The 14034-nt window shown below is 38.0% G+C and overlaps 1 protein-coding gene across 2 annotated transcripts in view; it reads left to right on the top strand.

Moving 5' to 3' along the window:
- Cacna2d3 (calcium voltage-gated channel auxiliary subunit alpha2delta 3) overlaps window positions 1-13416 on the top strand; it is an 807286-nt gene extending 793870 nt beyond the window's left edge. Inside the window, exons 36-38 of one of the 2 annotated variants that reach the window (XM_021202917.2) lie at window positions 9890-10002; window positions 10219-10301; window positions 13000-13416. In XM_021202917.2, the coding sequence (XP_021058576.1) occupies window positions 9890-10002; window positions 10219-10301; window positions 13000-13092 (289 nt within the window). In that variant the 3' untranslated portion in view covers window positions 13093-13416. The remainder of the gene's footprint in view (window positions 1-9889; window positions 10003-10218; window positions 10302-12999) is intronic. The other variant, XM_029541665.1, reaches the window with a different exon arrangement.
- The last annotated feature ends 618 nt before the right edge of the window (window positions 13417-14034 follow it).

The following is a 14034-nucleotide window of genomic DNA, read 5'->3' as shown; positions in this document are numbered from 1 at the left end:
CTATAAATTGTCAACAGCTCCTCAGTTAGGTGTGGGACTTTATGACTCCCCCAACCCCCATTCTACAGTGTGATCTGGCTTGATCTTACATAGGACCTTGGCATAGAGTCATAGCTGCTTTGTAAGATAGAAACTTACTTTAAAGTCTTTGTTCACTTCACATTTTTTTAATCATTTGGACAGGGTTTCGTCTTATATCTACAATCTTCTGTATTGCATATCTTCTCTTTAAATTTCTCCCATTTTTTCCTTTGTGAACAAGTTGACTCCATGATTATAACCTTATGTGAGTGACTAACTCTAATTCAAAGAAAGGCTTGTCTTCAGTGTTCAAATTTTGTAACTCTTACTTGGTACTAATCATTTTATCTGTCTTATTATTTTGGTACTATACCAGGTTAAAGCTTGCTGAAATAAACACATACTTTTGGGTTTAAAAGATATTAGATGATAGCTCTATATTGTTTTTTAGTTCCTTCTCAACAAAATGACTCCTTTCACATATGCCAAATATTATTAGTGCTAGGGAGAGACAAAAGGTCAGATGTGGAGAAATCAGAATCTCATAGACGTTTTAGACCCAAGTATTAATTCTTAGCTTATAATCACAATAGGGAAATGGCATTCTAGTGTCAGTTTCAATATTGCCTGTCCACTTTCCATTGGCAGAATATGGGTATGCATGCAGTATTCTTTTGTTGCTCTGTACTGTTGGTGTCTGGAAGACTCATGGGCTTTTAATTTCTGCCCATTTTCTGTAATAGGCTATTATCCCCAGTCTTTGCACTAAGAAGTGTTGACTCTTCAGTTTCATCTCTAGCCATATTGTCCATAACATTGGTGAGCTGAAGTGAAGGCTCCTCTTCCATCTTAGAGTACAGAAACAGCTTGTCCAGATTTCTTTTTTGCATTTACACAGTATATAATTTTACATTAAAAGGGTTTATCTTTTTTTACTTCATTTTGAAATATTTTTCTCTCTTCTAAATAAAATATTTCTTGGATTATAGAAAACCAAATCTTTCATAAAAGTCTTAATACAGACTTAATACAGTCTTAATACTCTCCTTCCAGGGTTGTGTCTTCTGGTTTTAATATTTGTTCAGTTTTGGTAAGCCCATCATGAATATTGTTTTCATTGAAGACTAAATGCTATGTGCAATTTGGATAAAAAATAATGTATTCAAATATTGGGCATCACATATAAGAGTCTGTGGAGTAGAAGTGCCTCCGAAGTAAATGGAAGTCTGAATTCACTATGGTTCTTCTGATCTCGTGGCAGTGGTGGTATGGTCTAGAGCTTGTAGGCCATTGGGTTATGCCTATAAACTAGAGATCATATGGTATAGTTTGGTCCTATGCTATGGAACATCTAACCATACCCATAAAATAACTGATAAACAAGGCATATGTTAGAAAACATACGTAGCTGCAGTAAACTGACTAATAGCCAGGCATTTGCTATGTCCAGTAGTTGCAAATGTCAATAGTTAGCCAGACAGCAGTCAGTTGGTTGCATCTAGTTAGTATTTTTTCCTTTTCTTCTAATAAGTTCTATTGTTTTAGTTGGGGGGTGATTTGAAATAAAGGTGTCCCCTGGAAAGAAGTGACTTCTGATAGGTTTAAAATAGTGACTTGACAATCAAGAATCTAGAAGCTTTCTTTACATTATTCCAACATGAAAGAATCATTTTCTGAGACTGTAAGATTTGCAGTATATAAGCATGCTGGAGTCTTATAAAGAGTGTGAATAAGTAAGAAGCCCTCATGGGATCATGATGCATAAATGGGTGTGGTGGCATCATCTCTGAGACTAAATTCAGCACAGAATATTACACAGGGAAGAAAAGCAAGCAATCTCTTCATCTTCTACAACCTCTTAGTGGTCAACTGTAGTTAGGGTGGTAAGAAATATACTTTAATAATGAGAATCAATAGAGACATTGGAAGCCCGCAACATTTTGCTTCCTTGATCAGCATAGTGAACAACAGTTTTTCAAAGTCCATGTGGACACATCAGCAGCAGGAGACGAGGCACGTGTGAAATAAGACATACAGTAGAGACCAGAGTGTAGCCATTGAAGACTGACAGAGTCTTTTCCAGGGAAGCTGATGGAGTTTAGCATGAGGTGTCTCTTCCAATAGAGAAGATCTCCCACTTTTACCCCCCACTTGTTAAATCTGTTGTTTCTTGGGAGCTCATCATGGAAAGAGACCAAATTCCAGTGTTAAGGACATTTTGATCTGTTCCTCGATTGGTGCATGTCTATGGGCTAGTCCCAGGGCTAGGAGTTGCTCTTTTGTAGAATTTTTAGAGGCCACCCTAGGAAGTCCCATAAAGAGAAACTAACAAAAACAAAAAAGATAACCAGTTCATGCTTCCAAGAGTTTTAAACCAAGACATGCTTTTTTTTTTTCTACAGTAATGCCAATCTTTACCAAGCAAACTTGTTGGTAAAATGAGTATGGTTTTGTCAGAAAATTCTGTTTCAGAGTAGAAGACTGGGTGGTCCTAGAAATGAGAATACTCTTGGTTAAAGACCATTCAAAATTGACAAAGAAATGTTTTTTTTCTATTCTTCATTTAATATTAGAATATAATTAATAGCATATAATAACAAGAACTGTCAGGTTTCCAAAATTCTCATATAACTTCGGAACACATTAATAATTAACTTAACTAAATATAAATATAGATGTAATATGTGTCTTTTGAATGCCAACGTTCCATGGAGATCCAAAAGTTAGCTTCATACCAAAAAAGGATTAAGTCTGGAATTTTTTAAGCACGTAAATGTCTCAAATATTTACCTAAGTAGGGTCATTATAAAATAAAACCAAAGTGATAAAATGCAAAATTTACTTGAAAAACAGGTTTGCTACAGTATAATTGATAGGCATTTAAAGTTTGCCACCTGATGATTCTGACATAGTTATATATGGCAGGGAACTGCAGCTGCAATAAACACAGTAAGCTTGTGCATCACTCTGAGAGAGTTCCATGTCCCTTGGAATTACTCCTTTGTTCTCTTCCCAGTGTCCCCTCCTCCATGGAAACCACTGCTCTGTAATTTGTCTCTAGAGATTCATTTGCATTTTATAGAATTTGTCATTAAGAGAACAATGCAAGCCATGTATTAATATCCCTTTGTCTCGTTTCTATCACCCTGCACAATTACTTTGAGATTCATCAATGTCAGAGTTTGTAATGAGGAATGTCCCATTGTGTAAATATTTCACAATTGATTTTTTACACTTCTCTATAGTTTATTTTTAGTAAGACATATTATTTGTACATCTTTGTGGGGGTATATTATGGTAATTCAACACATGTATACAATATTTAATAATCAAATCAGGGCACAAGCATTTCCATCTCTTCAGCCATTAATCATGGTGAATGCTGGAAATGTAACACTCCTAGCATTTTGAAGCATGTAGATTGCTTCATCATATAGTGGCACACTGTGAATACCTCCTTCCTTCCCTTCAGCCCTTTATACATTCCTGTCTTTAGTGACCACTATTCCATTCTGTCTTCTACAAGCCTGACTTACTTTCCAAAAATGGAGACCATGTGGTATTGTATTTTGCCTTAGTTCATGTATTATAACAGCCTCCAGTTCTATCAGTGTTGTTACAGGTGACACAGTTCCACTTTGCAGCTGCTTAACGTTCCATGCTAGTTTTCCTGTGTATATGTGGTATGTGTGCTTATGTGTCTGTGCAGATGTTTATATCAATGTGTGCAAGCTAGAGCTAGAAGTTAGATGTCTTCCACTATCAGTGTTTCAGAAGGGTTGGCTGCCCAAGGAGCCCCTGTGATGGTCCTGTGTCCCTACCCATCAAAGATTGGGGAGCCACACTATTATGGTTTGCCTTTATGTGGGTGCTGGGATCAAGTCATTGTGCTTGCTTAGCAAGTACTTTACCCAGCAAACCATCTTGCTAGTCACTGATATTCTATTTTCAATGTATACTGCTTTCTTTATCCATTCATCTAAAGGGCATCTACTTTGATTCTATGTCTTAACAACTGAATTAACTGCAAAAGTATTTTAGTATAATGATTCCATTATTGGAATATGTATGCAGATTTAGAATGTTGAATATATGATGGTTTTATATTTAGGGTTTTTGTTGTTGTTTTGTTTTGTTTTTTGAGAAAGTGCTATATTGCTTTCTAGGGCGGCAATAATGATTCTCTCCAACAGTATATAAGTGTTCCCTTTTCACAGCATTCATTGGACTGTCTTCTTCTTCTTGTTGTTGTTGTTATAATACCCATTCTAAATGGGACATAATGAATCCTCACAATGGTTTTCATTTGCTTTTATCATTCCTTCCTGGACATCAAGGCCAGCACTACATGCATATATGTTTAGCCATCTACTACTGAGGTACATCTCAGTGTACTGTTGTTTGGGTTTACATTTTACAAATGAATGAGACTGAGCATATTTCCATGCACTTATTGGACCCTTGTAAGATTTCTTTTGAGGAATGAATATCTATTTAGTTCTTTTGCTTATTGTTGGATCATATTTTATTATCCTAATCATACGTATGTGTCATGGGAGCTTTACACATGAGTGTAGGTGCCCCTAGAAGCCAGAAGAGGTTGTTAGATCCCCTGGCACTGGAGCTACTGATGGTTGTGAACTTGAGTCCTCTGCAAGAGCAGTAAATGCTTTGATGAATCATCTACCTAGTCTCTGTTTACTATCATCTTAAAAATCAGATATTTTGATGATTCTAGCTTTGCATATATGCGAGATTATTAATTTGTTTTTTCCTTCATGTATTTTATTTTTTAAAAATATTTTTACATTTTGAAAACTTCTTCCAATGTGCTCTGATTATGTACAGCATTTCGTTTCTTTTCTCCAACTTGCCCCAGATGCTACCATAACATGCCCTTTCAACTTCAACTTCATATCTTCTTCTCCTCTTCCTTTTCCTTCTTTTCAAATTCTACTATATCCCATTAGTGCTTTTTGTGTACACATAGCTACATAGATGCAGGATTGTCCTCTGGAGCATGGAAAACCTTTCCAGTTGCAATACAGTAAAGGAAACTGACTGACTCTCCATCTCCCAGTCACAGTAGCCTTCATCCAGGAGTGGGACCTCATGAACCCCTCCCTCCTCCATGCTGAAATTTTGAGTGGATTGATCTTGCACTGAACTCATGAACACAACAACCATGTCATCCTGTCCTAAAGGCAGCATGTCACAGCATTCTTCTATGTCTTCTGTCATTTATTCTTTTTTTACTCCCTTTTCTCTAATGTTCCTGGTGCCTTGGGAATTAATACTGATGTGTTCCTTAGAGCTGTGTACTCAGCCACTAACTTTCATAGTTTTGACAAGTAGAAAGTTTCCCCTGCTCACTGCAAAAAAGGATCTTTGCTACCAGCCTTGAGAGCAGCCACTACTGTGGATAGATAGATAGATAGATAGATAGATGCATACATACCAACATACATACATACACACACATACATACCAACATACATATCAACATACATACATTGGTTTGCAACCAAAATCTTAGTAACTTAGCTATGTCCTTCTTTTGCCTGTTTTTGAGTCTTTAATATGATTAATATATTTATTGATTTTTATGCTTCTGTTATGATATGTTTTTTGCTGGTACCTTATACCACATTTATTAATCTAAATATATTTCATCATCTATAAATCTCTAGGATGATTTTCTGAGCCATGGTATTTGACATTTTGATGAGCTAGAGAATTTGGTTTGCTGGTTTTTTATTGAGAAACTTAGCATTTGTTTTCATCACTGATAGCAGTTTATATTTTGTATATTTTTTCTTATTTGGGTATAATAGTGGTCTGATAAAGATTATGACAGAATTCCTTCCATCTCATCTTTTGGAATAGATTAAGAAGAACTGAGATTAGCCTTCCTTAGGATTTCTACTTGGGATCATCAGTATACATAAAATAATATTTAATAAACTTACTCCTGCCTTGCTTCAAAGGAATGTGACTCAAACGATAATATTTATTTATTAGATTCTGCATAATCACTGGAAGATTACCCCTAATATACATCTCTAAGTCTTGTATGGCTACCACTCCATTGCTCCTATCCATTGATGGATAAGTTTTGTCCTCCTTTGAATGTGTCATAATAGTATATTTGTGTTGATCTCTGTTGTTCTCTGTGTTGAAAACAGTTTTTATAACTGGTTTTTCTTACCCGTTTTATTCAGCAGCTTTTATGAGTTTCGGAGGATTTAGATCTGGTGATAAGAAAGATGAAAAGTATGCTGTGGGATTCCTCCAGTTCGGGGTGATCTCAGCATTGTCTATCTCCGTGGCCTAGCCTTGCCTGCAGCAGTTTTGGAAGCTTGACTTGGTGCTGGAGGAGGGCTTGTGGCGATAGCTGCCACATCTCTGTAGAGTGGGATCTGGAAAGGTCTGTTCTTCGGTCTCTCAGTGAAAGAGATGCCAAGTATTGTAGTGCCAACTATCATAGACTGAGACCTTTTCCAAGACTCTAAAAAAAGAAAAATATGAGAGATGATTGGGTCTGTGCTACCTATACCCAGAATGAGATGGAATGAGCTCGTGCCTCACTGTCATCTATAGCACTGGTACCTGTGGACCGTGGTTATATACTAAGTGAGGGACTACCGAGGCTCCATTAGGAGATAGCTAATATTGGGGATTATAACATCCTTACCTGCTTGATTAAAGCTACAGAAACCAGTTAGTACCCTGTGTAGGAAAGCACAAGTGGAGGCTTCCCTAGTTTCTGTATGGAAGATAGCAGGAGGATTTTGAGCTCCTATCTATGGTACCCATCATTCTAAAACTGAATGGCAGGCAGTCTTCCATCTATTGAGGCACACAGTGACTCAAGGCTTCTGATGGGATCATGGGTTCAGGTACTAGTTAAGCTAAGACGGTGTCTGTGGCTACTGGGCAGATCCTTATTGACAACAAAGCAGTTTCTTCCCCACTGGCCTCACCAATCTCATGCTTGCATGTGCCATAGAATTCTCCTGCAGCTCGGACTCTGACATACTGCTGTGATTGGTACTTGCCTTTTGCCACCATAGCTGAAGTGTGAGTTGCTGTGTTCTTTGCTTTGTTGGTCCACCTCTTCTAGATTTTCGATATCAGCTCTTCTTTGCTAATATTTAAACATTCTTTCTTTTCTTACACGATTACCATCATAATCATGTAGACAAGCCCTCAAGACATCTCTATGTAGCCATTCCATCTCCTATAAGGAGCAGAGCCGTGCTCTAGGGAAACTGTCATCTAATGCTGATAAATCATCAGATGTACATCACTGTGCCTCGTACATCACTTCAGTCCCTAGAAAAATCCTATGAGCCCCTAAGGCCCATGGCTTTGCCAAAACCCTTTATGCTCTCAGACATGTCACAGACCACCACACCCTTGACTGGGTGCTCTGTCCTTCTCTCTAGCTTTGGAAATAGATAGTTTTAGAATAAAACTTTCCCTTTGTATTTTGCTAATGTTCTGCTGGTCTTATACAAAACATGTCTCATTTTCTTCTCAAAGTCATTTATTTTCTGTCCTACTTTTAGTTAGCAGTCCTTAATCATATTTAAGTTCTTATAATGCAATTTTCAAGTCTGCAAGCATAGAAAAATATAGTTGCAGCAATTTTATATAGTATAAAACTGAAGTGCTGTGGTACACAGACTAGGAAGTCTACGTTATGCTTTGTTAGACATTAACTTTGATGAATACTACTTAATCTACTATTAACAAACTTAAGATTATATATTTTATTAAAACGATTTTGAAGATGTTTGGGTTTATTCTTATGTCTGTGGAAGGTGACAGAGCTCAAAACCTCCTATGTGGGTCCTCCTGGATGATCCAATAGTATGTAGTTCTTCTGACTCAGGAATAAAGTGATATGGGAAACTTGACACCACTGTGTATCCTGAGGTCCCTTGCATAGCCACAAAATCCAGTCACTTTCTTAAATGTATCTTTTCAGGACAGAGGGAACAAGTACACATTATAATTCTCTACCAAAAGGAGGAAATCTTAATGATTGAGAAAAGACAGATGAAACTACAAATATAAATAATAGAGGAGTCATGTAGAAAAACAAAAGCCAACCAATAATATACAGAAGTTCCAACAAATGTTTTATCAGTAGACATCCAAACATAATAAACTAAGAACATGACTTATCAATCAAAACCAAGATGCTGGCCTCAGAAAGGACTCTCCAATATTCGTTTGAGGAGTCATCTCGGGCTAAGATTTGGGACACAGACAGTCCATGCTAATGCATGACTACAATCCAAGTGACTGGCAAAAGTAGATACTCTCTGGGAGTCCATTTCAGGCACCAAAATTGTTGACATAATATAATATGCCTGCTTTAATAAAAAATGAGGAGGTAATTTATTCTAAGCCAAATATTAATGTCCATGGCCCAAAAACAGATTCAAGTCACCCTGAATGACATATTCCACAATGGAGGAAGTTACATCAACTTTTGAGGTCACCTAACTAAACAAAATAATAAGTAAATACATTTTCCAAATACCTTAGTGGAGACATTTAACAAAGCAAGGTTTCTGATGTGATCTTAGCTTTGGTATTAGTAGGAGTTGGGCCTCTTCTGAGCTTATTCCCAGAGAGTATCTCTAATACTTAAAAGAATGTTAAGATCAAGACAATGTTAAGGAGAATGTCTATTAAAGGACTAAGATAGACTATGATAATCCCTCATCCCAAATCTTGGCACACTCCCAATGCTCTAGACTTCCAAGAACAAGCACTTACCAAGATCTTTAACATCTATAAAGCTTCTTCAGATCATGGCAGGACAAAGATGGTGATGCCAACAAACTTACCACAGTTGGCCTGGTTGTACTGACAGATACCAATGTTTGGAGGTGTTATACAATCTTAGTTCTGAAGTTAACATGCATTCTAGAACCTCTTCAATGTCTAGCATCAGTTTCACTGGAAACATTCTCCTCTTTTCTGGGCATCTAAAGAACAAAGCGGTGAGGGATGGATGTAGGGGATGAACTGTCTCGAATCTCATCGGCACACAGCAGTCTTTGGGGAAAGGAAAGGAATAACTCCTTCCAGAAGAAAACCAAGAGCCGAGTAAGATGCTTCCGGCTCTGGACATTCTATTACCAAACTAAAAGGCTTTTGTAGAGAAGCAGGAAATGGCCTGCTTGAGTTTCATTGTGAGAGTTCTGCGATCTAGGGAATAAAGTTAGATATGAAAAGAGTAAATTTCGAAAACTGAGGCAAAAGTCCCAGTCTCATCTAAATGAGTAGTACTAACTTCAAGTGAATACCGCTGTTGTTTTCTTATTCCAGCTTAGTACTTTCCATTAAAGCACCTCATTGAAAAAGGGGAACTTCCTGGGAAGGTTATCTCTGAGCCTGGTTCCATAAAACATTAGTGTTGTTCCCACACAGGAGGGAAATGCTCTCAGACATCTTTTCATTTGAGAGATGGTAGAGTGGTTTGTTTTAATTGTCAAGTGAACACAATCTGGAATCATCCGGGAAGAGAATCTCAGTGCACAGCTGTCCAGATCAAATTGGTCTATGGGCATTTCTTCATCTTGAATATGTTATTTGGGATGGAAAAATCCACTCACTGGGGGAAATATCATTCCCTAGGCAAAGGATCCTAAGCTATATGAGGGTGGAGAAAATGAGCTGAGCTAGGATTGACTGAATTCACTGTTTGGTGTTCCTATTTATGGATGCAATGTCACCAGCTATCCTGAGCTTCTGAGCTGTGAGTTCCCTACGAGGATGAACTGTAACCTGGGATTGAAGACAGATGGTAAGTGACCTCTCCCCATCTCGTTACCTCTTGTTCCCACAGGTCCTTTGTCATCCAGCAAATCCCGAGTAGCAATCTGTTCATGGTGGTGGTGGACGGTAGCTGTCTCTGTGAGTCCGTGGCTCCAATAACCATGGCACCCATTGAAATCAGGTATATCCTTTTGTGTGGGGGTCCAGCCTCTATGGCTGCCACTGGTAAAGGGGGGAGCAACTATAAGTCAACTGGAGGGAGACATGTCACAGGGGAAGGTTCCATCCTTTACCTGTATCCAGAGGGAAGTGGTTAAGCTACTTTAGTGCCAAGTTTTGACCCTGGAAATTCAGAATGAGAGAAGTCATTGTCGGAAGCACGCCTTAACTACAGTCAACATAATGAATCCCTTAAGTGTGAACGGTTAAAGGCCCAGAAGATCAGACGACGTCCAGAATCCTGCCACGGCTTCCATCCTGAGGCAAGTCTGAGAACCATTGCCATTTTCTTTTCCCATCAGATTCACAATGGTTACTCATAGTAACCAAGAACTGCAGCTAAAACCTTGACTCAAGAGAAAAGAATTCCTTTCAGGAAACAAACAAACAAACAAACAAACAAAAAAGGGGGGGGATCCATGGCAGCTAGTGGTTCTGGATACTCGGCCCATCTGTGCCTTATTTCATCTCTGCTTAAAATTGTTTCCTTTGGTGTCCATATATAATTTTTTAAATCTTTTTCTGTCTTTCTTACTTTAGATGTGTTGCAATTTTATCATGCACAAGGAAGATCTATCATAGTTTATTTATCTTAAATGGAAGATAAAGTGAATTCCCACTGCTTATTTCAGATAGCCTTTGTTTATAAGAAATTCACATTTAAAAAAGTGACAATTTTAGTATCACATGGTCACCTCCAATGGAGCTGAATAATAAGCAATAATAAGGGCTGTCCAGCTTTTAACACTTCAATATATTGTCATCTATAAACCTGTTGGCCTGTACTCATTTGTGTCCTGAGAGGTGTGTAGGCATCCAAACCCCTTCCTTGTAACACCTATGATGATGAGTGCAGAGTTAAACCCATTCCTAATAAAGGTGATTGTGCATACATTCTGCAGTGACACCATTTTAAAACCAAGAAAAATAAGGTTATAAATGAACTCCACTTCTACCACTACACAAAATAGAAAGCTTGCCTACTTCCATAACTATAGAGAGATGTAATGCCTACTGTTAAAAAATGTCACCTCAGCCTTCTTCATGTCTGTGCATGTTCAAATAACACATAATTATAATGTGTTATAAGCTGTCTGGCTTATAAGATGTTAAAAGCCAGCATACTACCGATAATAAGCACTGTCAGTATTTTATCTATAATAAATTACAGTTTGTTAAGAATTTTAATTTCTATACTCAAAAGGGAAACTGATAGCAACATGTTGCATATATTATATATATGGTGAAAAAACATTTTTAGTATTTCAGTGAACCTTGCCAAATGTCACGAGGCAAATATAAACCATTTGAATTAGAATCAGGAATTGAGCTCAGTGTGGTCGCTACACCTATACTGCAGAACCTGGAAGGCAGGAAGGGAACAAAGTTCAAGGCCAAACTTGTGATTAGCTGTCAGGAGCTGCATGCTTGGACAACTAGGTAACTAAAATAAAAGCTACTAGAGTTAACAAGATATGGGGTTTTTGTTTTTTTTTTTTTTTTTGTTTGTTTGTTTGTTTGTAATTGAATATAAGGTTAATAAAATTGTTACTTTTTCTTTTTTTTTAGATTAATGAGATAGGGGTCAGTATAACCAGAAAGTAATTTTATAAGGAAACCGTCAAGAAAATCATATATAGATTAGCCTTACATGCCAAAATAGCAGCCTCATGAATAGTCTAGAAATTAGATGCCATGTTGTCTAAGGCTAGAAATTATGGAAGAAAACAGCCCCATTTAACTGTTTTAAATGGTTTGACCTACCTAGGAAAAATATAACAAAGCCAGTAGCAACTTGAAAGAAGTTCAAAGGATACTTATTAGTATTAGCCCAAGGATATTAAAGTAACAAAAGGTAGAAATGCCTAGCTCTAATTCATAGGCAAAACTGGTCAGTCTCAAGCTTTTCATTCTTCCTCTGGGTCCCTTTCCCATCACCTGAGACATAGGCAAATCTCATGGAATGGTAGAGACATACATCTAGAAGCTCTTGGCAAAATATAAACAACGGTTGAGAAAATAAATGCCCATTAAAAAGAAAACAGCCAAAAGAGAATAGGAAAATAGTGGAGCTAGCAGCATGTCTAGATGCATTTAAGAGAAAGGAACACATAAAACGATATTTCCAAAACAGGTCTCTCTCTCTCTCCCCCAAATAAAAAGAAAGATGGTTGGAAAAGCTTCTATACTGACTGTGCCTCTCAGATCTTTCCATCACTTAATTCCTCTCCAACTAGGAACTACTGTGCTTTTATGGGGTCACAGCAAACTCCTGCACCAATAACCCTTTGTCTCTTGAATGCTCTACATCAATACTCCCTGGGCTATAGGTCACGACCCCTTTGGCAAACCTCTATCTCCAAAAATACTTACATTACAATTCATAACAATAGCAATGACAATAATTTTATGGTTGAGGGTCACTGCAAGAAGACAAACTGTATTAAAGGGTCCCAGCATTAGGAGGGTTGAGAACCACCATGGCCTGGGGGATGTGGCTTCGGGATTAAGAGCATATACTGCTCTTGCAAAGCCCCACAGTGTGGTTGCCAGCACCTGTGCACCACCTTCTGGTGCGTTACAGTTGCTGTGTCTCCAACTGATCAGATGCACCTTCTGGTGGGTTACAGTTGCTGTGTCTCCAATTGATCAGGTGCTCTCTTCTGGACTCACAGTCACAGCCCTGACACACATCAAAAAAAAAAAAAATTAAAAATAATTCAAAGAGTGATTAAGTATTTTGTGCATTAACAACTGTAGTTAGATATTTGGATCTCTAGCCTGGTGGAACTTAGCCAAATCCGTGTTCTTTCATCGCTGAGTCAGAAGACTGTGACGTCATCAGTATGAAAACTACAAAGCTTCTACCATTCTGGAAGCCACATCTGTTCTAACCAGCCCCTGCTTTCCTATCCTTCTGGAAGCCACTTCTGTTCTAACCAGCCCCTGCTTTCCCCACAGGAGAATGCAAGAGAGTGTGGGGGTGCGTCGAGTCTTCAGGCCCAGGCGGCCTTGCTGCTGCTACCCCTGGTTTCGAGTCTCTTCTCAAGGTGACACCAACTAATGGGATGTTCTTTTGGCATGCTATAAATCATGGATAAACTGTGAACCCAACTATGGTGCGACATAGGAGACATAAGCATAGCCCAGTCATCAGCATCTCATGATTTTAAACTGTGCGTGATAGAAACTCTAACAGGTACATTGACAAAAAAAGTTATCTTTTTACTTTGCCAGTCATGCAAATGTGAATTTGCCACATGATCACCCTTCATCAGAAATGGGGCTGTACTGGGTAGGCAGTGTCCTTCTGCTTGAAAACCATGGAAAACAATTTAAAACTGTGTACTTTTTAAATAAAGTATATTAAAATCATAATCACCTTGTTTGGCATTTATCATTTTGTAGGCTGAGAACATGGTCTAAAAAAATAAAAGAACAAACAAACAAACAAACATGGCTGGAGAAAGTCACCTATTCCAGAGCCCAGGATGGTGTTGGCAGAGAATTGTGCCCCCAAAGCAGAATCTAGACAAATAGTTAACAATTGTTTAGATGTTCCACTCAAATCCTAAAAATATTTACAGAATTAACTCAGGCTATTCTCTACATTGGGAAGACTTCATTATATACAACCCAGGGTTTGTTGAATTAGACTTCAATAGGAATCATACTTTGGTGGAGAACACAAGCTCTCTTAATAGTCAAGTCCTGAACTATTTAAGGGCAGAAATAAAGAAGTCATAAATCCCAGGAAATTCTTCTGAAAAGGCTTGGAGGAAATGAAGAATGACCATGAAAGACTCCAAAGCTTATTTCTTCAGCAGTTGGCTTCTGTCTTTGCCCATAAATAAGAGGTGAAACCAGATCTGAGATATTACAGGACGTGAAACTACCCAGACCCATAACCATCTCTGAAATATGTTGGCTCCCGAACTGAAGAAAACACATTCACTGGATCATAGTAACCAAATAAGGTGGAATAACCTTCTCACC

This window comes from Mus pahari, chromosome 8, assembly GCF_900095145.1.
Source record: "Mus pahari chromosome 8, PAHARI_EIJ_v1.1, whole genome shotgun sequence".
NCBI lineage: Eukaryota > Metazoa > Chordata > Mammalia > Rodentia > Muridae > Mus > Mus pahari.
Note: the sequence above shows the minus strand (reverse complement) of the source record. Positions and strands in the feature narration are given on the sequence as shown.